The sequence below is a fragment of the Oreochromis aureus genome, linkage group 12, assembly GCF_013358895.1.
Source record: "Oreochromis aureus strain Israel breed Guangdong linkage group 12, ZZ_aureus, whole genome shotgun sequence".
NCBI lineage: Eukaryota > Metazoa > Chordata > Actinopteri > Cichliformes > Cichlidae > Oreochromis > Oreochromis aureus.
Window position 1 is genome coordinate 28,006,640 of NC_052953.1, and position 27,551 is coordinate 28,034,190.

The 27,551-nt window shown below is 40.6% G+C and overlaps 1 protein-coding gene across 3 annotated transcripts in view; it reads left to right on the plus strand.

Moving 5' to 3' along the window:
* ncor2 (nuclear receptor corepressor 2) overlaps positions 1 to 27,551 on the plus strand; it is an 87,379-nt gene that overhangs the window by 13,901 nt on the left and 45,927 nt on the right. For all 3 annotated transcript variants that reach the window (XM_031731286.2, XM_039620481.1, XM_039620480.1), the window contains exons 2-7: positions 3,788 to 3,983; positions 4,682 to 4,797; positions 12,013 to 12,190; positions 16,238 to 16,420; positions 20,976 to 21,089; positions 26,805 to 26,861. In XM_031731286.2, coding sequence (XP_031587146.1) covers positions 3,879 to 3,983; positions 4,682 to 4,797; positions 12,013 to 12,190; positions 16,238 to 16,420; positions 20,976 to 21,089; positions 26,805 to 26,861 — 753 coding nt within the window. In that variant the 5' untranslated portion in view covers positions 3,788 to 3,878. The remainder of the gene's footprint in view (positions 1 to 3,787; positions 3,984 to 4,681; positions 4,798 to 12,012; positions 12,191 to 16,237; positions 16,421 to 20,975; positions 21,090 to 26,804; positions 26,862 to 27,551) is intronic.

Below are 27,551 nucleotides of genomic sequence, written 5' to 3' on the forward strand. Positions count from 1 at the left end.
TTGGCATAAAGGAAGGGGTAAGGGAGCTAAAATGGCCTGTTTCAGATGGTGGATGGACTGAGGGGATACACTAAGACCCAGTTTAGGATAAACACAGATTACCTTGAACTGTAAATCATGCAAAGCTACTTCAGTTCAGAATAAACATATGGAGCTGGTAGTGAGCTTACTAGGTCCCTGCTAAGGATACAGTTACAGCGTTGTATCTTTACATGGCAAATAGTTGTTTGCTTCTATTTTAGTATTCACAATCATGTATATAAAAAAATCCTTTAATTTTCTCAGGAATGAGGACAATCAATTGTGCTCGAGCTACAAAGTCTGAGCACACAGAGATTTGAATAACTGTTTATGTCAGTAGAATGAAACTGTTGTTTGAAGTCTGCCTTCTGCTCCACTTGAAGGCTGCAAGCCGTCTGTGTGCTCTGTGCTAGTATTTCCACAGCCATTCCTAAAATGGAGAGGGAGGGTGGGGTGTGTGGGGGTAAGAGGATGAAATATTGGCTTGCACTGCTGAAGGTTGAGGCCCACTCTACTATGTGGAAAAGACGAGAGTAAAAAGAGAGAGTGGGGAAGGAAGGCACGCTAGAGCGAGAGAGTGAGGTGACTGAGTTCATTTGCAGCATTGGAAGCAAGCCAACGACTTGCCTGTGGGTGTCTGTAGCAGTGCCAGTGCATGTGTTTAGCCCGTCGTCTGGAAGGCCCCTTTCGCTTCAGAGTGGATGTCAAAGATCACTCATTGTGTTGGTTCTCTCATCTTGATTGAGGTTTTTTGTTCTCTGCTGATCTTGTGACTGCCTGCAGACTTGTTTTCTCACTTCTCAGGGGAATCTCTCTGAACACGACAGTCATCAAAGAGAGGTTTCTGCGTGGGTAGGCTCATCTCAGTCTTTCTAGCCTTTTTTTTTTTTGACCTTTTATTTTGAATAGTACACATTATGTCAATACAGCAAGAGTTTCTTAAATTATTTAAGGGTTTCTGCTAAAGGACTTTCCCTCTGTGGTCTGTTTACTCAAGTCTGTCTGACCAAACAATGAGTGTGCACTAGTTTTGTGAAAATATTTGAAGCCACAGTTTAGACTGCTAGACACAAAGGCATAGTCTCTAGTTGGTGTGAGACTCTGAGCAGCGTTTTCCCATCTTGTGGCCTCTGAGCCTATGTTTACAGAGCTCCTCTGTTTCTTACAGTCAGAGCCATGTTCAGCCTTTCGTAATAGAGCCCTTTGCGTAACTGAAATCAAGTGACACTTTGTGTTTGTGACAGTTGAACAGGAAGGAAGGGTAGATAATGCCCCTCTTTGTGCTGGGGAAAAAAAAGAGTCAAAATCATAGTCAGACAATGGAGACTGGCACAATAGTACTCTGCCCAAAGTAGTGCTGTTATTTGGTCTCTGGTTCATTGTGCTATAAAAAGTTCTACTTTATTACCAGTTGCTAAGATTATTACTCAGCCTGTCCCAGCTGAGAGACTTGAAAGGAGCTCACTATGAGGAACTATAGCCAGTAGTTGCGGTTTGTCATGTGATGTCATGGCCGCAATACTCTAGAGTTGTTCGCCATATTGGATGTGATACAACCATCGGCTGCTAGGGAACAACATGTATTCCCCGACTGGTTGGCAGTGGTTACTGAAGGCTTCTGGCTGTTGCTGGATTAAACTTATTGCTGCACCAAGTGATTCATTTGGTTGCTTGCAGATTGCAGTGGTTGACTGTAGTTTTTTAATGTTTGTCTGCCATTACTTGGTAACCTGCCAGCTTTTCTGGAGCAGCCCAGCACAATAACATTGCCACTTTCTGTAAAATAGTGAACATTAATATTTCGTTGTAGAGCTAAACAGCATATTATTTTTCCTTATTATCTATTCTTTAATAATTTAAATCTAAAATTAGTCTAATCTCAGTGTAGGCAAAGTGCTTCTCTTTCCATTACTCACCACTAAAGAAATTAAGTAGTGCTGCTCAGTTAACAGCCAGTAGCAGTAGTTAAGGCTAGATCTGTTAATACAGTATTGGAAATAGAAGGGTTCTACATAGGATATAGGGCATGTCTTTCATATGTGTGTCATCAATAAAATTGGGAAGTAACCAAATGAAACAAGAGAATGTGTTTGTAGTTTCTGTTCTAATATTCATTAATTTATCAAATCACTAAACATTGTTGCATATTAAAGTATGAATACGTAGTTAGTATTACTTATTTCATGTGTTTAATAACTACTTATGTTTGTTGTTAAGTGTTTTTGCATAGTGTTTTTTAGACTAAAGTAAGAAACTATTCCGTGTCCTATCTTGTCGTCGAGCAGTGAAATGCATTTGGACTTGTTTTGAGCGTTTGGCTCAGTGACAGTGGCTTTCCCATTCAGTTTACAAAATTGCAGTGCACTTAAAGCACTTTGCTATCTTGTCAAGATTTCGATCAGTGCCCCTGTTGAGTGCCCATATTTCACCATGCCTCTTGTTGTGAGCCACACACAGCACTGAAACATGAGCTATGAGAGGGAGGCGTCATTAGCCAAAGCCCTGCAGAAATGGCAGGAGGCCTAATTTCTCTGCTGGCAGAAGTCACAGGGACACATGTCGCAGGCACTAGTCCATCCACTACTACTACTAGCAAAGCAGGCTTGTAAGTGTGCCTGAGAATCGCGGTGAACATCATGTGGAGTGTGAAACAAATAAGACTATAAATGTTTCCATCGATCCCATTGAGAAACAAATTTCACATATCCTCCATATTCTTCAATATTTTCTTTAATTTTTATATTGCAAATATGTTTTCCAATGTCTGCTGTAATTTGCATGGTCGCTGTAATGAGGACATGGCAGTTATTCCCTCTTTTTCATGGAGCTTTAAACCCAATTACAGGGTTGCGGCCAGTGTATTGCAAGTACTGCGTGCTGCCACCACTTCTGAGCCTTTGCATTGCAGTTAGCATGTCATTAGATGATTCTTGCTTATTTTGTATGATTATGTTATCCATAGAAGACACTCTAAGGCAGTTGCTTTGAATGGATATGCAATGATCGATTGAATTAACTATTTATTTTTTTTTTTTTTGCCTTGCAAGGTAATTGTAACTTATTCTTCTGTATGTCTGTCCTTGTGATTAACATCTGTTACCTTTAAGTAACACATTCTCTTCACTTGCTTCCTTGTCGCAGGAGGTGCCTGAGGTCCACATATATGTTCAGTAATGATAATTAAAGTTGTCTCAGTCCTATGTGACAGGCTTGGCTATACCTCATGTAGTTAGAGATGTGTTACAACTTAGGGCTGTTTTTATTTTTTTGTCCAGCTTTTTGGTCCATATATGCCATACTCTGTGGATGTGACCACTCTGGTTTACATAATGTCATCTGCAGTTAAAATCTAGTGGCCTGACTCTTGAGACCTACATCTCTATCTGGAAATGGGTTATTTATGTTGGTCCTAAAACCCCATTGCACTCTGAGTATTTTTACTGGCTGGTTGCTTGTCTTGGCCGGTGTCTGTCTGCAAGTCCTCCGTGTGTGGACAGTGGGCCATTCAGTAGGCTGTGAATGAGAGGTTGCGTCTAGCAGGTGCAAGGATTCTCACTTCTTTACTAAGGGTGGAGCAGCTGTGGTAGGGAGGTGATGACATTCTAAGATCTCTAGCTTTTCTGGATGTACTAGCCAGAAAGCATCAAAGAGCTGTGCTTACGGCCAGTTTTGTGATTATTCTGTTGTTGAGAGCAATTCCACTGACCTAACTTTCAAAACATCTGATCTGTTTTCTTTTCTTTTCTTTTCTTTTCTTTTCTCATAGGTTGCAGGCTAAAAGAAACGGCCGATAATGCGCGGCATCTGCTCTACAGCAACACCCACTTCCTGCCTGTAGAGGAAGCGGCTGTGCCAGCATGTCCTCTCATCCCCAGACTGTGCCGCCGGGCCGGAGGACTGTGGACACACGGCACCTGCCAAACCCCGCCTCTCTACCACTGCAGCTGCAACGGGCACACACGGTAAGGAGCCTTACACGCAATGATTTTAATGGAATCACTTGTGTTGCTTTTTTGTTTTATAGGGAAAACATTTGAAAGATGAAAACTGTAGTTGTGGCTTGGCCATTCCTACTTGGATATTTAGTAAACAGGGTTTTAATCAGATCTACTGGAAAGGGCTTAACCCTAAAGACCCCCATAGGTGTTTTTCCAGATTACACTGGTGTAACCTGAAAATGGTTCTCTTATTAGATGTTTGAGTTGAAAGTTCATGTTTTTGTTGTGGAGTCGGCATCAAGGCCTTCCGCATGATTTCCACCCACATCTCCTAATTATCAAGATTATATTCTTCCACGCATCAGGGACAAAGCTGTCTGTGCTTGAAAGAAGAGGCCTCTGGCTGACATAAAAGTTCATTCACTGACCTTCAGTGTTTGCAAGGCTTTTTTCCCCCCACTTGAATGGCAGGAAGATCCAAGACTTTAGGCCACCAGTAGTTTAACCCTACTGCTTCTTTATGTCATCATATTCATTGGACTATGAAAGTTGATGGACTGTGTCAATTGGTGATATGTCACAGAGAGCTTAAGATAAAAGATAAGACGTTACAGGAGAACCAAGGCAGGAGATTTTTTGGGGGGGAAATATTTGTGGTTTTCTTACTATGTGGTGTTCTAATGAAAATGGAGTTTATGCAAGATTTGTTGTCTCTGTTGTAGGACGTCGGACTGGTTGACTACCCCTCTCATCATAGCAGGGAATACAGCCCCCACCTCACCCAGCCCCATCGTCGTCGACCTTCTTTGCTTTCAGAGTTCCAGCCTGGGAGTGAAAGGTAAGGGTGCCTTCTTCATGAATATGGTCTATCCCCTCACGAGGAACACATTTCTCTAATTTTGAAACCTACCAGAGAAGATTTCTCCTGATCTTTTTTTTTTTCTTTTTATAAATTGCATGAGGTCACTGATTACAATTGAATGTATGTGTAGATATAAAATTGGTGTCAGTGAATGCCCCAAAATGTCTGCTACAAAAAATATTATAGGTTACCATAATTATAGCTTTTGCTGAACAAAAAAAAATGCTATTGATGTATTGTTACAAATCATTTCAGCATCTGGCACTGCTTTAGTTTTATTGGTGACACCATATTTTTATACTAGATGCTCATTTCAATTAAAAAAAAAAAAAAAATTTTCATCCTTAATAGTGCAATTTTAGAAATGTGGGACTTTGAGCTGTAGTAGTAGATGAAAGTCAGAGACTTTGTGGTGAATGGGGAAGATGTCACGCATCAAGGGAGCGGCCTTTTGGGCTGCCAGCTCTGGATATTGGATGGATGATGCTTATGTGGCATTGCCAAATTTGATGTATTTGTTCTTGTTGATTGCTAGCCACAGCATGCTCGATAGAGGCTTCTTGCAGACAGGGTTTTTTATGCAGTATTATTCTGTTAAAGCCTGTGCCCGTTAACCCTCCCCCAGTGTAATCCTTATGTAATTGACATCTGCAGCCGTTCTTCTGTAATGTTGTATTAAACTGCTCTGCTGGGCAATGAAGCTTGCAGAGGTGTTTTGTTTTGTTTTTTTTTTATTTAAAAAAAAAAAAAAGGCTTTTCCAATCGACTAAACAGTAAATCAGCCAAAGAATTGTATGAGTAGTAACTTGTCTCTGGAGATGCAGGTCTTGTACCTGCTAATGGTCTTTATTTATATAGCCATTCTCTTTTTGAGGATGAAACTTGATGAGCACTTATAAATAATTTATGTGCATGATATGAATTTTGCATGACGCTCAGAGGATAAGTCACAAGAATTTTTTTCCTCCTCAGTTGTTTGGCAGATTTTCTTGCATGTATTAAAACATGCATGGAATACAAAATGTAGGCAGACTTTACTAGAAATCAGCTGACAGATATTACATGCACAGTAAGTCAGGAGAAGGCTGGGGTCTGTCTTTCAGTATATAAATCATCTTGTGTGTCTGACATGGCAGACAGCAGATGGCAAAATGATTCTGTAGCACTGTGGGGCTGTGGCATATTTTTTATTTTTGGCTTATTTAAGTGTCAGTCTGCTAGCATTATGGTCTTCACTGTAAAACAGAGAGCTGTGCACTGGCCCCATTTAACAGTTATTAGCTTAGCCCGCAGTGCGGGAACATTGGGTCATGGTTTGATAAACAGATAAACACTGCACAGTTTGAATGCTTCCCACTAGCTTCTGATTTTCTGACTCTTCATTCAATCATTTGGCAGTCTCTCTGAGTTGACTCACTTGTGCCTTGTGCAGCTTTTACAGTGGCAATGAATTATGTTTTTAAGCACATAAAAAATAACCTTCATATGAGAAGGAGAGATTACAGACAGGTAGCCCACATTTCTTTCTAGAAGCTGAAATAAACCGGTGGTCTTGCTGGCAGGCGTCTGTGGGTGGGGAATCTTTCAACTGAATATTTCAGGGCTTCAGCATTCCTTTAGAGATCTCAGAATTCAGACTGAAGCTCATTCAGAGTGTGAATAGTGTAATTTTGGCCTTTGGAATCCTTCAGTCTATTCTCTTCTGTGTGCTTGTCTTTTCACAAGTCTCGGTAATTCTGCACACCATGTTTCCATTTGTAGCAAGCTCGGGGAGAAAATGTGAGCACTAATATGGCCTTTAGAAACTGTGCCATTCTGCAGAGATCTCTCATACTGAGAAACAGTTTGACAGATCAATGTATTCTCTTCAATAATCTGGACTGAAGGGAGGAGGAAATGTGCTATTTTAACCTAATTACAGGTCAGAAAACCGTTGCAGTGTAATCACTTGTGAACCACTATGGTAGTTGTTTGTTTCACCTTCCTTTTTTACTCCTTGCAGTATCTCGCTCACTCCCCCTCTTCCCGTCTGTGTGAGATCATCCCGGCTTCTTGAGAAAGGGAGCGAATACATTTTCTAGCAAGCATAACAAGATACTGAAACCACTTAACACTTTATTTTCTGGACAGAACAGAGTGTCTAAACGTGTCTGGTGCAAGAATGGAAAATTAGTTTGCACCATAGCCTGCATTATTCTTGAATTATTCTGTGAAAGTAATCAGAGTCTTTTGGGGATATGGGTAGGTGCAGTTTGGCAGTGTTCGTAGTCTTTTTAAATGAATCCTTTGTATTGCTGCTCTTTGAATGCCTAGACATCCCAGTCTTTCTTTCATTCAAATGTGTTGCAGTTGTAATTGCAATGCAGTCTTTTTTGATTAAGGCCTTTAATGTGCTGAATTACTTTACATACATTATTTCATTTGATTGTTCTGCCTCTACCTGTATTTCACACATGGATTTCCTAGAAACAGATCTTTTAAGTATTTGAATAAATGTGGTTGCTACGATATTTTGTAAATATTCCCCAGTATTTTTGGCCATTGGGCAACTTTATTCCGTAATGTGAACAGAAAAGTAGATGGCTTGCACATTTTGCATGAAGTTTTTGAGCTCCACCCGCTGTCCCCACTCTACTGTGCATTATCTCACTTTCATTCATCCCAGCTGTGGTGCATTTAGCCAGTAGTCAGTCTCTCTCTCTCTCTCTCTCCCTCTCTCTCTCTCCCCCTGTTAGCCTTCCCTGCACTGTGCACAGCTGTGTAGCTGCTCCTCTGGGGAGCAACGAAGAGATTGGCAGCCACACAAACGCTGTAGTGCTTTCACAACAACAGGCAGCGATCAGCATACATGATCTCTGTTCTTGGCATAATGGGGCCCAAGCCAGTAAGAAAGTAATGGAGCTGTTGTGGGGTGTTGTGCTGCCCCTTCCCTCTCTCTCCCATACACTCTCAGCCCTCACCTCCATGCACATCTTTCTCCTATCCTCCAGACAAATCCTCCCTAGTGAACAGATTATTCTGCACGCTCACATGGGAGAGAGGGAGAAAGAAAGAGAAGAGAAGAAAAGGACAGGGGGAGAGACGGAGAGAGAAGGGGGTGGGCTAGAGTTTGATGATGTGATTATGTAAGTGCCAGTCCTCTATGGAGATGAGGAAGTATTCGACTGAATGAGTGAGAAAATTGTGTCCGGGGGAGAAATCGCACACCATCTGGGTAGTATTTTTGCCCTGCGATTGTTTTTGTTATATCTATAGCTCTATCTTTTACCGTTTGCAGTCCATAATCTTTGATACTTGTCTTTAAATGGGATCAGGTCATATTTTTCTTATTCATGAGAGAGGTTAAAGATTAGCACTTCACAAATTCATTTGCCTTGTCATTGTGGAGTATTGTGTTCAGATTGATTAAAAATGCAGAAAATTAAGAATCTTCTGCAATCCATTGCTCTTCTTGATTTCAATATTTTATTTTATTTTATTTTTTAAAAAAGCATAACACATTTCAGTCCAACATGCATGACCACATTTTTTGATTATGTTAATGTCTTGATTGTTACACCACCCCTCCAGACAGTGATGGGCTACATGTTCTTTGGCACATAAAGAAACCTCACACTAGGCCATTGTGGGTCTGGACCAGCAATTATGGTTGTGTTTTCCCTCTTCTCTTCAGAAGCCACTTCCATTTTGACACTGGCAGCAAAGTCACTGACATTCTGGCATCTGCCTTCAGGGCAGATTTGAGAAAACTGCTCCCTTAGTAAGAACAGAGAACCATTTACAACCAGGCTAATAAAATTTCCCAGATCTAAGTAGCGAGTGCAGTTAACATGTGGAAACTGTCATTTGACTACACACCAAGACCCCCTTTTTACTGGTTTCCCCAGTGTACTAATGAATTTAATGAATGCGAAAAGTGTGATTTATACTGGCACTGCACATGCAGCATATCATGATTAGATCATGCCACATTGTAAGTAAGTAAGGCTCAAACATCCAGAGCTATTGTTGTTTTGGTGTGCAGTATAGGGAGTGTCATAGTTTCCTCGGAAGCTTTAAACAAAGCCTTTTATGACTTTGTGTGTGGTCACTGCATACAAAACCCCACAAAAGACCTTCGGTATATGCTGCTGTAAATGTTAGTGTTACAGTGAGTCACCATTTCCAATTTTCTTCCTTCCTTCTCTCTCTCTCTCCCCACACACTTTCCAGTCCTGGGTAACCAATTGCATGCTGCCATATTACAACAACAACAAAAAAAAGGCAGTCAGTGATTATTTGATGATGATTCTGTTTGAACCGAGCCAAGCCTGCTGACGTTTGTGTGAGCCTTGAACACAACAGTAAGGATTTAGGACAGCCTGATCTCAGGCTGTAACTGTCAACTTGTTTACACGTGTCGTTTTTGTTACATGTGGTCTGTGTAAATGGGATTTAATTAGGTCATCATGATAAAACAAGCCTGCTCTGAGTCTTGTCTCTAGCCCACAGGATTAGTGTTGTCCTCTCAGATTCGTTAACTGATGGCATCATTTTTGACCACGGACCATATCTCTCTTAAATGTCATTTTTATTTCCAAAAACGTGAGGGGAAAACAACAAAACAGGAGTGTCAACACTTCAGGGTGAGCCGAGGCTAAAATAATAAACAAAAACTAAGCTAAGCTCCGATGCCCGTTTATATTAACTCACGGAAAAAGAAAGAAAAAGAAAAGAAAACACCACTTCATTCTCAATACTCATACTTAGGCGGTCGGGGAAGCAAGTGAGCCTCTCTCGCCATTGGTTCTGTGGGCTGTATGTATAGGGTGGGGTTCACAGGCTGGAAGCGGTCACCCAGGAGCTGTACATCAGCACACCAATCACAGATGAGCACCGGCACAGTCGAATTGCCATACATCTGCAATGTTAACAGTTTCCATAATGCAGTGCGTTGTTCGGAAACTGAAACAAAGACAACAGTTGTAACACTGCAAAATGAGATTGTTAAGCATTCCAACACTGGCACTAAAACCTGCCTATAATGTTGCCATAAGATGGTCTGCTTTTATTCTGCAATTATATGGGGTCAAACTGGCATTTCCATGCAATCTATTTCTGATAATACAGCAATTAACTGTGACAAATCAGTGAAAATCACATGTGTTGCTGTCTACATAGAAGTAAATTCACAGTTTAACTATTACATTTGCGGTTAACAACCTTCCTTTTCTATATGAACTTGAATACAGAACACAAACAGCGGGCAGCCAGGGGAGTCAAGTCCCCACAAGTTTTGCTTATTGATAAAGACTCATTCAGACTGATGGTAACATGTTGGCATTCCGCATTTATAAATTAGATGGCAATTATTTTCATACCTTTGCAGTTACTCTCAGACAGAGTTTCAGTCAGTCCAATTTGGACTGTAACTGAAGCTTGAAGTTCTCTTCTACCATGGCTTACTAACATGCGGGGTTCAGTCCTGAGTCTGTTGTTTTGTTTTTCTGTTTTCTTGTGTTATGTGTTATTGTACGCGCTTTACATTGCAACACAAAGTGCCTTAAGGCAACAGTTAGGATTTGGGCTAAGTCCACACGTGCACGGGTATTTTTGAAAACGGAGATTTTCCGTTTTTGTTTTTAAGAAAAATCCCGTCCACACGTAAATGCAAAAACGAAGGAAACGCTGCTAGGAACATGCCAAAGCAACAGGTTGCGATATATTCCTAACCGTGTAGAAATGTTGGCCAATCAGAAGTCTACAAGCCTGGGTGGGAAAGAGTAAACAAAGATGGCGCATAGAAGCAGAACTGAGTCCTATGTGTGGAGGGACAGTAACTGTGTGTGTATATGTAAGCATTTAAACACTGCAGAGAGTACAATTAACAGCAGCAGTATTCTGTCTAAGTCCGCCATTATAGAAATCCATTTCACCAAAACAATAACGTGGCGCACAGCGTGATGTCAAAAAAGCGCACACCTTTGACGCTGCATTTTCTCAGTTTTCCTCGTCCACACGTAAACGCAAAAACGGAGTTTTCGAAAATCTCCACCCTGGCAGGAGTTTTTAAAAGTCTTTTTTCAGTGACCGAAAATGCCGTTTGTGTGTGGATGAAAGGTGCAAACGCATAGAAAAATCTGCGTTTTCAAAAATACCCGGATACGTGTGGACGTAGCCTTGGTGTCTTAAAAATAAAATTGAATTGAATTTTCTTTATTTTCTTCTCTATTGGGTATCATGATTATTGCTGCACAGACTGTGGACATTGTTTACCGGGTTAGATGACCCATCTTTCTCATATTCAAGAGAAAATGGCGCAGGCAGACTAACATGTTCTAGGGAGTAAGCTCATACTACCCTTATTTTATACATACATACATTACATTGGTCTCAGTGGATTTTAGAATTTATTTCAAAATGCTTGTATACAGACCACTAAATGGACTAGCTCCAGTCAAGCCTACCACTTTGGGCCCATGTGTAGTTGGTGCCATTTAATGTAAATTCTCTGTGGAGTCTGCATTGTCACAAAACATGGGCAGGCTTGTGGATTGTTGAACATGGACCCTCACGCTCACAGTCTATTTATGAAATTTACATCAGGTGAACCCAAGCGGACTTGGGAATTATAATAAGGCTTTAGAACTGAAGAGTAGCGGGACAGAGCCTTCACTCGGTGGCAGTAATGGAGTAGTCTTTCACTCTGGTTATATGAGCGCTAACTTTGTAACTTTTTTTTAAAGGAGAGCAAGAGATTCTGTTTGATATTAACTGCCTTTAATTGTTTACTGTAGTTCTATTTTATTCCGTGGTTTTGTCTCGCTACTAACTATATTTTAATTATCTGTTATAGAGCAGGTTTTATTGTGTCTCTCTCTCCAGTAGTTGTATTTATTTTTATACTGTTTTGTTGTAGAGCACTTTGACTTCATGTCTGTGTAAAGTACCTTTATAAATAAACTGTACTCACTTAGCACAAAACCAACAAGGCACTAAATCACCAAGACATCTTTAAGTGCCCTTTCGTATGTGGCACCTGGACTTTAGCAGTATCTTTGGTCCTGTGCGTTTCAAGATGGAGTCACCATGTCTGTGTAAGAACAAGATATCAAGGAAAATGTTGCTTTTCATCAGTATCTGTTTTTTTTCCTTCTGTAACATTTTGTACTTTTTCTTATCTGCTGCATTTGTATTTTTTTTCTTTTGCAGAGGTCAGGAGCAGCATATCCGCTATGAGCACATCTACCTAACAGAGCCCACTGGCCAATCAGAGGTGGAGTATGCAGAAATCAAAAGGCCTCGTTTAGAGATGGGACCAGAGTCTATGATGAGGCCTTCATCCCACCGCCCGCCATTGCCTCTGGGAGGGCCTGAGGACATGACAAAGGTCAGTAGTTGGTATGAAGTACAGTAAAAGTGCCAGCAAGCGAATGAAAACAAAAAAACATTCGTCCTTGACTTTGCTGTTAATAACAATCGAAGAAAGCTATGCTAAATGCAAAATACAGGGCTAGATGTACCACAAAGTTTTTCAATTAACACAATCAGTATTTTGAGAGGTTGCTGTATTAACAAAATGATATTCAACAATTATGATTCATCATGTAAAAATGGGTAACATATTTCCTTGAAAAATAACACACAAAAAAAATCATCCTAGAAATCTGTTTTTTATTTGCCTCCTTCAGAGCCCCAGAGGATGTTATTAGACACACAGCCGAGGTTGTAGAGAGAGATTCAGCATTGTAGCTAAGCTGGCTCTCTGTGAGCAGCAGTAGGAAGACTAAGGGAGTTGTGAAACAGCAATTAATAAATAATAGAGCTGACCTAGATTTCAAAAGACTGAGCACGAAACTGTGTGAACTACAGATCAAAACGACTTGCTTGTGTGTAGAGCTGCTGATGAGGAGGTGTTCCTGATTTTACACAGAGTGCTTCGAACTGCCAGGGGAGGCAGCCAGCCAAGGAATGGTAAATAGATACAACAATAACAGACGGCGCAGGGGAAAAAAGACACAGACTCTTAGGCTAGCAGGGAAACATTCAGGAATGCCAGCAATTCCCCCTTAGAGCGGCAAGGGCTGGAAACCCATTATGTAAGTGATGTCAGATGCAGTCACTGTGTGGAACAAGTGCACCTAATGATACTGAGTTAGAAAGGGAGATGCGGCTGAAATGAGGCAAAGGGCAAATGTAGGGAGGTGCAGATAAAGGGTAATAGAAAAAAATAAGAGTAAAAGACTAACAGTAAAAAGGGAGTAGGCCAGTAGTATCAGACGAAGCTGATGCTTGCAGCATGACTCACATGGACTGAGAATCAGAGGGACAAAGGCAGCATGTTACAGTAAACCATTGTTCAGTCATCCTGAATTTGTGGTTTTGGAAAGAAAATGAAATATAAGGGAGCATACGAGTGAGACACTAGGAGAAATCGTCTTTACAGGGGTGATCTCAGACTTCACTGGCCTTATATGGCTTAAAAATGAGCATTGCTGTTGATGTTATGAAATATTTATGGCACTGTAGGAATTCACGTGTGACAAAGCTGACTAATGCACTTTCCCCCCTCTCTCTCTTGCTCTCTCTCTCTCTCTCTCTCTCTCTCTCTCTCTCTCTCTCTCGTCTTTAAAAAAATCTGAATGACAGCCATTCTCTCCTGGCAGATTAACGCCGGTCTCCCGTTGGTGCCGAGGTTGTGTATAATACAGAAGTGCACTGCATGTGCTGTGGTTTTCCCATTGAGAGCATTCAGTGACTTTACTTGAGGTCTCGACACTACATGGGAAGGAAAAACGGTGTCATTGCTCCACATGATATTTTTCAAAGGCATACTGGGTATTGGAAAAATTTGTTTGAGTATTTTCTTATAAGGTTTCTGCTGCTGTTGCGTGTGTGCAATCCTTTTATTCTGAGGTTTATCACAGAAAGCAGTAATATGTTGGTTAGCTTGACCCACCTTTGATAACCGGGATTGCTTTGAAGGAGGAGGGAATGATATGATTTGGCTTTTGCACACGTGGTGGCATTAGTAGGATTGTGTTTGTGGGCTGTACCTTACTCTAAGCCTTTCTAGCATCTGTGAATGAGTGGTTAGTTGGTAGGGCATCCAATTAAACAAAGTGCTGTTTGGCATTGTTGTTATATTAGGTGCAAAGTATTATAATGACATTCACCTTTGACATATGTGAAAGTCATGTTTCAGTCATATCGGTTTCAGTAGGTTGACTCTAGCACTTTCTCAATCTAGAATTGAGAAAGTGCCCTGAACTTAGCATGAGAACAGGATGTCGAAGGCTTTACATCATGCAGAAGAGTGTGAAGCGGTTAAGCTATAAGCTATACTGGGCCTGGGCTTAGCGATTGAACTGTGACCTTTTCACACAATGTCAAAGGTCTAGGAACTCTTGACGTACCGCTTAACCAAACAAAGGATAGTGTAGGGAGCAAAATCAGAGGGAGAAGTTGACTTGAAAAATGTGTAGTGGTTTAAACTTCATAGTTTTCTCATATCATCAAATCCCATCTGGATAAACAAGGTCTCAACTCAAGTATTTATTTTGCAGCTGTTGAAAGTTATTATAGTTGACTGATGTTTTTTGGACAACATGAATATGTCCTGTAGTGTACTGCTATATATGGTGAGTGCTTTGTTAGGGCTATCCTAGGATTTCATCATTAATGACAGCGCCTCAGCATCCTCTGGCACTGACATTTTCAGTCACAGCAGATCTGCAGGGCTGTAATGCCACCTGCCTGGTCCAGATTAGCCTACTTACGTAACCTTCATTTCAAACGTTTAAAAATAACACAATAAACCCAAGCTGGATAAACACTAAAATGTGTGCATATATTCAGAAAGTAGGAACATTCACAAGCACCCAAATCTTTGGCCCAATTCTTATTGAGAAATGACAGCCAGCTGTTTTCTTTCTTCGTCTAATAATTGTTGATGTATTTTAGACAGTAAAAAAAATGCATTACTCTTGTTCAGACGGTTATTATAGTTTGAGTGTACAATGGTGTTTGTCCACATAGCCAAAACTTTGGTGTAGAGATCACACGAATCTTTTGTGTTTGTGTGCACAGAGAATAAAAGTACTGTAGAGATTTTTTTTTCTTTTCTCCCTGCTTCTCTCCTTTTTCCTTTGGCTGCAAAAAATACCGTGAATACTTGTACACAGTTCCAACAGGCACGCATTAAGCACTGGTATTTCCATTACGGCAGAAAGCCAGAGGAGTAACAGTACGGAGGCTTGACATACTGTCTCTCTATATAGCAATAAACTAATATCATTAACGTAACACACTTAACTCTGTCAGTTCAGTGTCAAGTGGTTTTCTAGTGCAGTGACTTCAGACGAGCTTTCACAGTAGCTCCCTGCACTCAGCGCTGTGGGGTGCTAATATTAGCTGCTTGTGCTGTTTGAAAGCCAATCTGTGGTCTAAAAAAAGAAAACAGTGAGACCATGAGTGATCATGTAAACCTCCCACTGTAGCTTCAGCCGTTAGTCTAATATAAACAAAGTTGTGCGGGGGCATTGTGGAAAATGTAAGACGGTGTTAGCAGCTCTGGAAACAGCAGGCCAGCTTTTAAAGAAAATACAAATGCATAAAATAGTAAAAGTGAATTTTTCCTGATATGTTGAATTCATAAAAACAATTTTGGATACCGGTATAAAATGTGTGGCATTGTTATTTTTTTTCTCTGCTTGTCATCCATGCTTTTTATTTTTGATTATGTTCTTCTTAAGTGCTGGTGGGCGGCTGCACACTGTTGCAATTCTGTAGCTGCGGCTGTGTTGAATTCCCGCAATCCCTCTCTTTGTGTAGCCAAAGAGCCACAGAAATGGATACCAATGCAGGGCCACAAACCCTGCTCAGTTAATGGAGATACCCCTGTATTTTTTTTTTTTTTGACTGACTCACATCATTTCTACTTTGCTGGTTAATGAGTATCACCAGAACTTAAACCTCCCGCACACCCACTACCCATCCGATATCTCCCAAAGTGTCGTCACAGCAACAAAAATGGAGTGATTTTGTATTTTTAAACAGTCACTATTGTGCCTAAATCTGGTGAGAGGATCTGTGTGTTCACGGAGCCAATGTGCTGGCACACATGTGCTGGCATTTATTTACTGGCATGTGCTATTGATGTAAAGGGTACACACACTGTTTGGATGATTTTTCTTATAGAGTGGCCTTGAGAAATGGAAGGCATGGGAGGAAACCTACAAGGTCGTTCTCTATAAAGAGCTTCTAGCAACAGCTTTTATGCTTGTTGTTTGTGAGGGCTCTTTTTTTCTCTAAACTTCTGGCTATAACATTGTATACATGTGTCACATTACAAAAAAAACCCCTTTGCTTAATTCTCACATCTTTTATATGTTTTACATCTAATCATGACACTGTGCTCTCTGTTGTGCTTCTGTAGGATCGTGGAAGCGCCATTGGGAAGCTGGAGCCCATCTCCCCTGTAAGTCCTGTCCATATGGATCCTGACTTGGAGCTGGTTCCAGCTCGCTTCTCCAAGGAAGAGCTGATCCAGAACATGGACCGTGTAGACAGGGAGATCAGCATGGTGGAGCAGCAGATTTGCAAGCTTCGCAAAAAACAGGTGTGTGCATGTACAGTTCTGCTCTTAACTTTGAGAATATACTGGTTGCAGAATGTTGCCATCTTATGAATGTACTAGCATCACAAAAGTGTTGTAAGCTGATTTTAATCAGTGGGAACATGTGTTACAAGATTGTCTTTGCTAACTAGGTTGCAAAATAGTTTGTCTTCATTGTTGAACAAGACAAAGCTGCCATTCTTCCCTTTTTAGTCAGTATGACACATTTACCACGTGTCATATTGCAATCATTGTTACCTTCCTAGATTACAAAATATGGTTTTATTAAACATAAAATTAGACTGTAAATAATAATGCAGGGTTTCCCACAAAAGTGGATTCTGTTTGTGATGGTAACTGTGTGGTGGGTTGCTGTGTGCATGTCGCTCTTACCTGCTCTTCTAGCTCCCAAAACGGCATATTGGCTGCTGTCCTCTTCCTCTTCCTCCTCCTCATAACCTACTTCTTTCTTCATTAGCTATCTCTTTTTTTTTTGCTGCTTCTGCTGCCACAGCAACCCTGGAACTATTTTAAGCACATTAGTTGGCATGATAATCACATGGGTCAGACATTTCTGCTTTCATTTTAAGAAAATTCTATAACCATTTAAAGATTTTGGGAAAACTAATTTTGAGTCTTTAAATTTTTTCAGTATCCATGTGAGTTAAGTTAAACATTCTACACATAATCAGTTGTGTGCATGAGATATTTTGTGCATAGAAGTTCAGTAGAAACTGCTGTGATGTCATTCATGTGCAGTCATCCTGCATTCATGCTAATAAATCACAGTGAAATTGGGTTTAAAAAAAAGAAAAAGTACTGAACTGTTTGTCGTGCTCATAGAAGACTTTGCCAGCACTTGCATACGCCTGTGTTGAGTTTTCTTAGTGTACTGTCGTGTTTGTTTGAAATAATTGGTTTTCCAGCGTGACTTTCCCTGCCAGGCTTCAGTTGGCATCAGAGCAATAAAGTCTTAAATAGTCTTTGCTGTGTTGTAATCACCACGTTTGAGCTTGTAGCTGTTTTTTGCTTGGTGTGCAGTGATTATGTTCACAAACTACACCAGGCGTAGTTCTCTTCACTATTTAATTTGGGAGAAAAGTAAGTTGAAAATGTATATGGGGCTATATATAACAGCTTCTCTGGGGGAGGAGTGAGACTATGGTACACCACTCGTATGCTGACCACACCACTTCCACTTTGGCCTCCTTCCATGATCAGTGATGGAATTGTATGGCCAAGCTTGTTCTTTTTACTGAAATTGTTCCTTCAACATACATGTGATAGTTTGTGAGGGGTACGGTTTTCACCCTGTCAAAGTGTGTCACATGTACTCCCGGAGACACCTGCTGTACGAGAGCTACCACAAAATAGGTTTGAGTACTTTGCCAGATGTTTATATGTTTACATGTCTGTGGTTTCTGTTTATAGTAGCGTGTAAAAGCCTTTATTCACCGCTCACTTTTTCATATTTTGTTATGAAAATAGGAAAGATGTGTAGGATTTATTGAAACATGAAAACATGCATAGAAAGTATATGACGCGAAAGAGTTTGTACAACTCGAACAAGCTTGAGGTACAAGTGGTATGACCACATTTATTCTTCAACACAGCCTCTTTTAGGCAGGCTTTCTACTTTAAGTAGTATTCAGCAATAGTTCTCTAGGCTTCTTAAGCGACATTGAAAGCTCTTCTGTTGTGTTAAAATGATTTTGCATTGCTGTCCGGTTTCCTCCAGTTTTTAAAAGGCACACTGCACCATGCTGGGATATGCCGAACTTTTACTTAATAGTTTTTTGTGCAAAAAATGCAATTATATGTTTGACAAACTGGCTTCTGGTAACAAACTGACTAAATATGTTCTTAAAATTGGTTCTTTGCAAAGTTGTAGGTATGACACAATACTGGTTCATCCATTGAGTTAAGTTCCTTCTTTATGCTTGGGTGATTCATAGGTCTGTGCTAAGTAGCAGGAGTGAAAAAGCAGCAAATTGAAAAACCCTCAAAGCCTGGAGAGCTATTGCTCAACAGTACTTCAATAAAAAGAAATACAAGAAAGTCTGGGTTGGAAGGAAAAAATACAGAAATGAGAGTGGCTCAAAACTTTTGCGCAGCAAAGCTGACAGTAAAATGATGGCTCTGACATCAGAGATGGGGGGTGGTCTGAGACCCCATTGGTGTCACAGCTGATGTAGTCTCATCACAACATGTTCTTTAGTTTGTCCTGTTTTTGCCACAGTAACATAAATCAACCATTGCTGTAAAAAATTTGCTGGCAAGAACAACACGACTGCTGAACCCCCTCTTTTCAAATTACCACAAGAACCAAAATGAAGTCTGCTATTGGATTTCAACCTTGGTGTCGAACCTTTTTAAATGATGGAGAACCTAAACTCTGCTGCTCACCAGCATAAATCAAGATCCCTCCCCTCATCATCGTCGCTTAATACACACAGTATTTTTTATGGATATTTTTACAGTCCGGCTCTCTTCGAGCATTAAAACATCTGGACTAATTAGGTGGCATGCTAAAACTTTATTAAAAGGTTTTGGCAGAGTTGGTGAATGGGTGGTGGTTAAGGTTTAGGTTACAGCCAGCCTGATTCATGTCAGCCAAGCTCAGGATGGCTGTTTTATTTTGTTTTACTTCATGGTGGGATTGAACAGGGAAGGGGGCTCTCTGTGGGGATGTCTGTTTGCCTCACCAGATTCTTATCCAGGGCTATAATGGCAAAAGATGATCCATCTTACACTCTTCTCAAATATATCCTCTGGAGGCTGCCTTTCCCCCTTTCTGAAGCCCCTGTCAGGAGATCAGAAGGATGAGTAGGGGTGGGTGGGGGTGGGAATGCTCAGCAGCACTTGGTCTATTCTTCCAGATAGCTAGTTATAGCTGAGTATACTTCTCCAGTTTCTGTCTCCAGCTTTCAGACCCATAGACTGAATCTCATTCAAATCAGGTAAACAGGAAGTGAGATCTCAGCTCTCTTTTGTGTCTTTTATAGACTTGTCACCTCTTTGAGAGGGTGTCAGAAATGTTAGTTTCCTGGCTGCTGTAATAAGAGGGAAACATGTTTTTTCTTTTAGTACGTGCCTAATTCTGTTAGATTTGTGCTGATAGTTTTGTGATATTTGTCAATGTATTTCATGCGCAGTGTTTGAAATGCACATTTCCTTTTAGCTAGAGGTGCATAGCTCTATTATTACTGTAAATGGGTGGGATAGTTGGGTCTTAGATTTACCTGATTGAGACTTTTGATGCCTTTTAAGTTGAGTTTCTTATAAATATCAGAATATACTTGCTGCTGAATTAGATTTTTGTCAAGCTTTTACTGAAAGTGTGTCCTTGGGTCTGGCTCTTTCAGTGTAGCGATTGAAAAGAAGCAGTAAATTAAATGCAAAAGTCCTTGTAATCAGATTTTTCTCCACCTTGCTTCGCATCTATTGATACAAGTTTAATTTAGATACTTGTTCTTTTGGTTTAGTAGTTCAGAGTTTAAGCACTACCTAACATATCTCACAAGGAGGACTGCAGAAAACTGAATTGTGATTGGATAATTTAATCAGGTAATTTTAAGTTTTTGGAGTTTAAGAACAGGCTAACGGTTAATTTCTTGCTAACTAGCAAATCACTGTTAGACACAGACTTTGATAACTGGCACTGCTGAATAATAAGAAGGATAACGGTTGTTCATAGGTAGATTCTACATATGCAACATGTCCTATTTAAAAGTGAATGTGTTAAAGCTCCAGCTTTCTGTGTTCTTCTTTTAAGTGTCTAAAAGTTTTTAATAGGTTTAAGCTCCTCATCGCCTTCCATTTTCAAAGTCAGAAGGAAGTGGCTGTGTCCACATGCTGCATATTGGTGTCATAAAGTGTGGGTGGATTAATTATCCTGACTGGTCCATTTAGCCTCTTCCACATATGGGTAGAATGCACCGTTCGAATAGCAGTCCCCAGTCCCAGTCTAAAGCCTTTGGTTGCATTTACACTTTGCTTTTTCCATTTATGATTTCTGCTTTTCTTTCTATAAACTGTTTAGCTTCTTTCTGAATGCCAGAATGCTCCACAGTAGTTTCCTTAAGTCCTCTGGTCCTGTAGTGTAATCACAAGTAAAGCTTGGTCACCTGCCAAGATGACTAGTAGGTTAAAGAACTTCCTCTGTTCCAGTATATGTCTGGTGTTGTTTTTCCACATGTTCATGTCATTATGTCTCTGTCTCTCTGTCTCTGTCTCTCTCTCTCTCTCTCTCTCTCTCTCTCTCCCTCTCTCTCTCTCTCTCTGTTGGTCATTGAATATTCAAGCTACACACCAGGCATTGGCTCTGTTTACAAGCTGTTTTGGTAACTCTTTGATTAACTAGACCCTGGGGAGCTAATAGCTATTACAGTAAATAGGCCAGTTAATGCTGTCCCTGTTGGAGAGCTAGAGAAGGACAGCTGATCTAATGCACACTGTCTAACCTCACAGCAGAAACCTGTGAGCCGCAGGTCTTCCTTGAAGTCCAAGGCCCTATTTTAAGCATTAACTGTCATCTTTGTTTACACGCACGCTACAGCAACAGCTGGAGGAGGAGGCCGCAAAGCCCCATGAGCCAGAGCGACCCATCTCGCCACCACCAAGTGAGGCCAAGCACCGCAGCCTGGTGCAGATCATCTACGATGAGAACAGGGTCAGTGGAATATACACACACACTCACACATGCGTGCACACACACGCACCTAGCATTTGAAATAGTTTCACTTTATTTTGACTATATTTATCAGCACAAGTAAATGATAGTGGAGGAGGAGGGCGCACGTTTCCTCATGTTTGGGTGATTTTTGGCTGGTGCACAATAAGCCCCTAAATTAAGGTGTTGTCCTCTGAACATTCTCTGATGCGTGATGTATGCTAATTGTGTTCTAATGTCAGAGATGAGAAGCTGCTCAGAGTTTGAAAATTGTTTCTGTATGCTAATCTAAATTGCACAGCAGGTGTAGCTTTGAAGAAACCGCATAACATACAAGTAGTGCATAGTACTTTTGTTTTTCATTGATGGACGCCATAATCAAAGTGTGTGTTGCTCATGGTGGGTTTATACAGTCTCTGAAGAGACAGATGTCTTTTAGGATTAGCAAGAATGTTTTTTTTTTTTTTTCTCTTCTCATTGCGATCTGTCATTTTCAAAGACCTTATTTGGTTAAATTCTTGAAAAAAAGCCCAACCCTAAATTGTGTAACAGAGACGGTGAGTGTCACAGTCTGCGTCTCATACCTGTTCTCTACTCTAGTCTTTAATGCCAGGCAAGGCAGAATGAGTTCCTAAAGGTCAGCATAGCAAGTATGATGAATCACAGGTGTACACATGCAACCCCCAAAACAAACAAAAAACATACACCTATCAGGAAATTATACAAATGCAATTGTGTCTTTTATGCAGGTCTGTTTATGCAAATTCTCAATTCTTTCCAAAAAGAAAAATGAAGCAAAAATGAAAAATAACAAATCCATTAGAAAATGCGGTCAGTCATATTTATTTATTTATTTGAAAGCCCAAATCAAGGCAATAATTATGTGCTGCAGAGAATTATATGTTGTGTACAGAAGTCTATATTTGAAGTGATTCTCTGTGCTCTCGGTCCCTCTAGTGGTTGGAAGGAGGTTTGTACCTCCATTTTTATTTTTATTATTTATTTATTTAATAAAGTGGCCTTTTAAGCAGGGAAGTTCTCCTTTCATTTCACTATGCCCCCAGATTCAGGAAAAGAAGCTGGGTTTAGGAACATTTCTGGCACATTCAGGGCACCGAAAATGAAGAATTGATTGGAAAGATGTAAAGTTTTAACCCTGATTAAATGTCATTCAAAAAAAAAAAAGAAAAAAAAAAAGATCACCAGTTCAGGGACACTGTTTTTTTTGTATCTTTGCTTGTTTTGAATCATCCTGGGCATGTCACTGTAGGGTCATCCATTCTGTGTTATTCAGAGTCTGTGTATGGAGGCTCTAGTAGCACAAAGTGACGTGTTGGTCATAGCCTACATCTTTTAAAGCTACATTTTATGTCCTTGCCTTTGGCTAAAGGCAGTATGTCGGTCCTTTACACAAAAAACAAACCAACAAATCTTGGTATTGTGTGTCCTGGATCTGACTGCAGAGCAGAACATTTTTGCATCATTTGTTTGCCTTCAGGTTTTGTTTTTGTGCAGAAGCTTGGTTTTTAGAGAACAATCATTTTCTGCTAGTTCATGGCCACAAATGGCATTAAAAGCCCTTTTAAGAGAACAGGGGTTGTCCTTCACAACTATTACTGTCATCATGCACAGCCGACTCAAAGCATTTCTGCGAAATAGCAGGACATTGCTTAAGAGTTATCTGGATGTGTACAAATGGCTCACTTGTAGCGTTACCTCTGTAACACTTCCCACTTCCCTCTCACTGACATGATGTACTTTGGCCTACTGCCGACCCTCCAACTTGCTTTCGCTCCACCCTCCCTGTCTAAAGGGAGGGTGGATCCTCCCTTTCTTTTTTATTTCTTTCTAGTTTTACATTTGTTCTCCCTCTCTATGAAGGAGTCTTAGGGCCATATTAAGAAATAATTCTATGTTTTGAGAATAAAGTCAAAATTTTGCGATTGAAGTCAAAATACTATTTTAGCTAAAAAGTGGAAATGTGGAGATTCCAGACTGCCACAGCTTCTATACCCTCTACAAAGTACCTGGTGTTGATGATGTAGTAAAACAGATTGGTCAGCTGTCTTATCTTGTGATACAACATACATCCTTTTTATTGCACAAGGGTGTGACCATCAATATCCTTGCTATTTCATATTTTACAAATTAAGCCAAATTTTTAAGTCTGGCTTTATTTCCCTTCCAGCCAGATGCAGCTTTCTGCACCATCTTTTCAGTGTCTTTATACTGTGTTTATGTGCTAAAAGAAAAATTTCCTTGTAACTAAAACTGAAAATAAAGTACGATTTCACTTCTCCTATACCCTCCCTAGAGGGTATAGGAGCTGTGGCAGTTTGTCTTGAAACAACAACTGTAATCTCCACATTTCAACTTTTTTCTCAAAAGAGAATTTCAGCTTTATTCAAGATAAAAATTAAAATATGAAGATGATGATGATCTTAGAAAACCAAAATTTAACATAATCCAATAAGATATAAGATGAATCCAGGTATTGTGATCTGAGGCAGTAAAGATATCATGCTCAGAGAAAACAGTTTTTTCTAGCTTGGTTTTAAATACTACATGTAAATGAGTGTAAACTCTACTCAGCCCAGAGGTGATAATACACTTGAAGGTGTACGGAAATCTTAGAATAACTTGTACAGCCCCATCTTTTATTGCAGACAACAGTTAACAGTAAATAGCCTGTTCTAGATAGAAATCATTTACACCTGGCAACATCTGACTCAACGGCTCCTGGAGCGCGCACGCGTGTGTGTGTGTATTGTTTTTTATATATATGTATATATGTATATATGTGTGGAGACCTATTGTTGTGTGGTTGGCTGTTCTGTCTGTCCTTACAGGATAAGCTCGACATGTATTAGTGGTCAGTCACAGCATCGATATAAGTTACAGCTTGTGCACCCTAATTTTTTACAGCAAATGATATATCCTCAAGTGTTTGCTATTTTTAGAGGTTGCAAAATAATTTACATCCTTTATGTCCCTCAGCTTTGGTGCTATACCCGATTTCAAACAAAAATGTGCTGAACACCACCTTGAGTATGTATTTTAACATGTCACCACACACAGGTGTATGTATTTAAGCATCTGTCTATTATTACTTCAGCCTCCGCGTACCCTTTTGAGCTCATGTCTTTGTCTTATCATTTGTTCCTTCTACGCTCTGCATCACCAGCTTTCTCATGCAGGGTTACAGCCTCATTTCTGCTGACAGCCCTTTATCAAACCCTGGGGAAGGCTCAGCTCAGCTTCACTCTTCTCTTCTCATATTTAGGACATGGACACAAAACACAACAGGAAAAAAGACCCTGTGTTACACCGGCTTATCAAAATTGAATTGAGCTATGCTAAATTCTTTCATTATTCTGTGTTAAGTTTGCCCTCTAGGCTTTGCTGTCTTTTCGTACCTGCTTTTTGTTTCGTTTCTTTTTTTCCCCCTAATGGGAGTTTCACAGGTCTGTGATTGTAGTCACATTACAAAAAAAACCCCCCAAACAAAAAAACACACTGTTGTAGTTTTAGTTTGAGCTTATGACCTGCTGGAGAAAATAGTTGATTTACAACTGCTCAGACCTGAAGTCCAGTGTGCTACCACAGGGGAGTGTGATTGAAATAATGGAGCCAGCTTCTCCGCTTCGGTTGTGTGATGGGCTATGTGTGGTAGACATGGATCAAGAGAGCAGTTATTAAAAGCATCTTCCCTCCCTCATGAAATAAGCAGAATAGTCTTGTCTGCTCCCCCTCCTCACTCGTTATCTCTGAACATGCCATTTCAAGTATTTTTATCTGAATGTGTGTTTCAAGCGGTTTGAGGTCAGAAATCATGCAGTCTTGTTCTCAAATTCGCTTAAAGTGTCACAGCCAGGAAATGAATATAAATCCTTGAGTCTCCCTATTCCCCCGAGGATGAAAAGCTGCTTTTAATAATTGCTGCTCATTAACTGCTTCTGTAGTGAGCAAGCGCTCTGAGGCAACACTCTGCAGCCTGTTACACCTACTCACTGGTGACGAGCAACAGGAATGAGGAAAAACGCTAATCAGACTGAAGGAAGAATAATAACATCCCGATACAGTATTTGCATTCGAAAGATATGTATGCTGTGCATATGTAAAGCATCAGTGCTTCCGCTTGCATTTATAGTAGGAGGAAATGCACGGTAGTTCTAAAGGTAGGAGCTGTGTCATTTGGATTCCCTCTCAGGTGACCTACTTGTCAGCCTGTGTTGACTGAAGCTGAGCTGTGCTGAGCTTCTCTGGGGTCTCACTTTCAAGTCTGTTTGCGTGAGTCTTGTATAAACTTAGGAGAAGGTCCCCAAACACCTCCTTTGTTACCTCTACAGTGAAGAAACATGGTGGGAAGTGAAGCGTGTAGGCTTCATCACACACCCACCCTCCTTTGTCCTATACTGCCATCCTGTCTGTAATAGCCCTTTTCCATTAGTACCTACTTGGGGTTTTAGGGGTTTCCATTACGTGATAACACCTGATACCATATATGCTTTTTTTTGGTACCTACTCAGCCGCGGTTCCAAGCGATCCAGGGCGACTGGAAAATGACATCAAAAACTGTGTGCCACCAATTGGCTAGTCGGAGGCATCACGTGATGAGTCATTAGAGCTTCTGCGTCACGAAAATTGAAACCGCCATTTTTAAAACCAGGCGACAAGGGAAATGGCTACACGGAAACAGCACGGTGGACACGAGTCTGACAAAAAGCCGCAGGCCGCCTTAGTTGTCGTGTTCTTGTCGCATACAAATGACGTAACGGGACGTTCGGACGCATTGCTATAAAGACCCCACGCTACCTTAGGCGGTACTTGATTGTAATGGAAAACAAGTTGAGACAGGTCGTACCACCTCAAGTCGCGTCGAGGTAGTACTAATGGAAAAAGAGCTGAAGCCCAGGCAGTTTAGATTAATCAATGAGGAAAATGAACTGAGATGTAAAACGGAGCGTGCAGTGTGCCACCAAGGAGGGTCTGTTTGATTAAGCTTACATAGTGGAATAAAGAAAAGCATGAAAAAGCACTGAGAGGAGCAGTCTGGGCCACTGCTTGCAACATTTGTCTAGTGGAGGGAGCTAAATATAAATGTATGGAGGAGCAGAGCAGCAGAGAGGTCACCCCGAGATGGGTGTGTTCTTTTCTTTTCTTTTTTTTTAACTGCCCAGCTTCATGCCCCAACACCCCTCCTCTCTTGTTTTATGGTCCCTGGACCAGGAATTTTGTTTTTTTAAGGGGTTGATGGCTGTAGGTAGCTTGGGGTGAGAGCTTTCTCTGTCTTTCATCAGATGTCTCTTATTAGATAAGTACCAATGCCTTGTAGCCCCCACCCCTCCTTGTTCCTTGTTTTTTTTTCTCTTCTTTTTTTCTGCTCTTTCTCTCCCACTCACTTTTTGTTCCACTCCCACTTGCTTTCCTGCCCGCCTGCTCTTCCTCTCTTACCTCTCTGCTCAGGGGTGGTGAGTAATCTTTTATTTTTTATCTGAGCGAGAGAGAGAAAGAGGAGAGGGTGCTGAGGCAAGGAGCTGTGGCCCAGCTTCAGTTAAAAGCTCTAATAATAGTCAACGCATCCATCTCTCCATCCAGCCGGCAAGCAGTGGTGTAGCCTTAGTGATCAAGTTAGCATGTTCATTGCGTTGCCGTGGTGATGGCAGAGGTGCAGGCGGCCGGCTAATGTTCTACTTGTTTATCTTTGCTCACTAGAAAAAGGCAGAAGAAGCTCACAGGATACTGGAGGGACTGGGACCCAGGGTAGAGCTGGTGAGTAGACTTTATTTTATCTCACAATTCAGTTTTTGCATCCCCCGTGTTTTTTCACAAGGTCACATTAGAGGGATAAAGGATGCTTAGGGGAGAGGAACAAGCCTGATCACATCATGGCCTCAGTTCTTAGGTTAAAAATAATGAAGTGAAAGCATTTGTTTGCTATCTTAAAGCTCCATTAGGTGGTATGTTAAATATTTAATTTTAAATAAAATGACTCGCATGTTGCTTGTTCTAGCAGTCGCATTGAAATGAGTACTTCTGCTCCTTTATACATTTCCAGACTATTATGTTTTTTTTTTCTTCTACATCCTGATATACTATGTGTGTCCATCTGGCTGTCCATACATCTTACTCCCACATGCATAGTAGCACACTGAGTGTATCCACTTGGCTTTTTTTTTATTTTTTATTTTTTTATATGAGCCTATTCAAGAGCCCATGCAAAATACTATCCCTAGGTTATTTGTTTTGAGTGAGTTCGCTGGATTGAATTATATCATGTTATCGGTCTTCTGTCAGTCACAGCTTTGTGTCAGTCTTGCTAACCTCTTGAAACCCTTAAATAATAAATTTCTAAAAGCTGATATCGCACAGATCCCAAAACTGCAACTTTCATCACACGCTGATGAAAGTTTTTTGCGCTGACCAAAATTCACTGAACCAGCCACAAAAGAAGACCGAAAT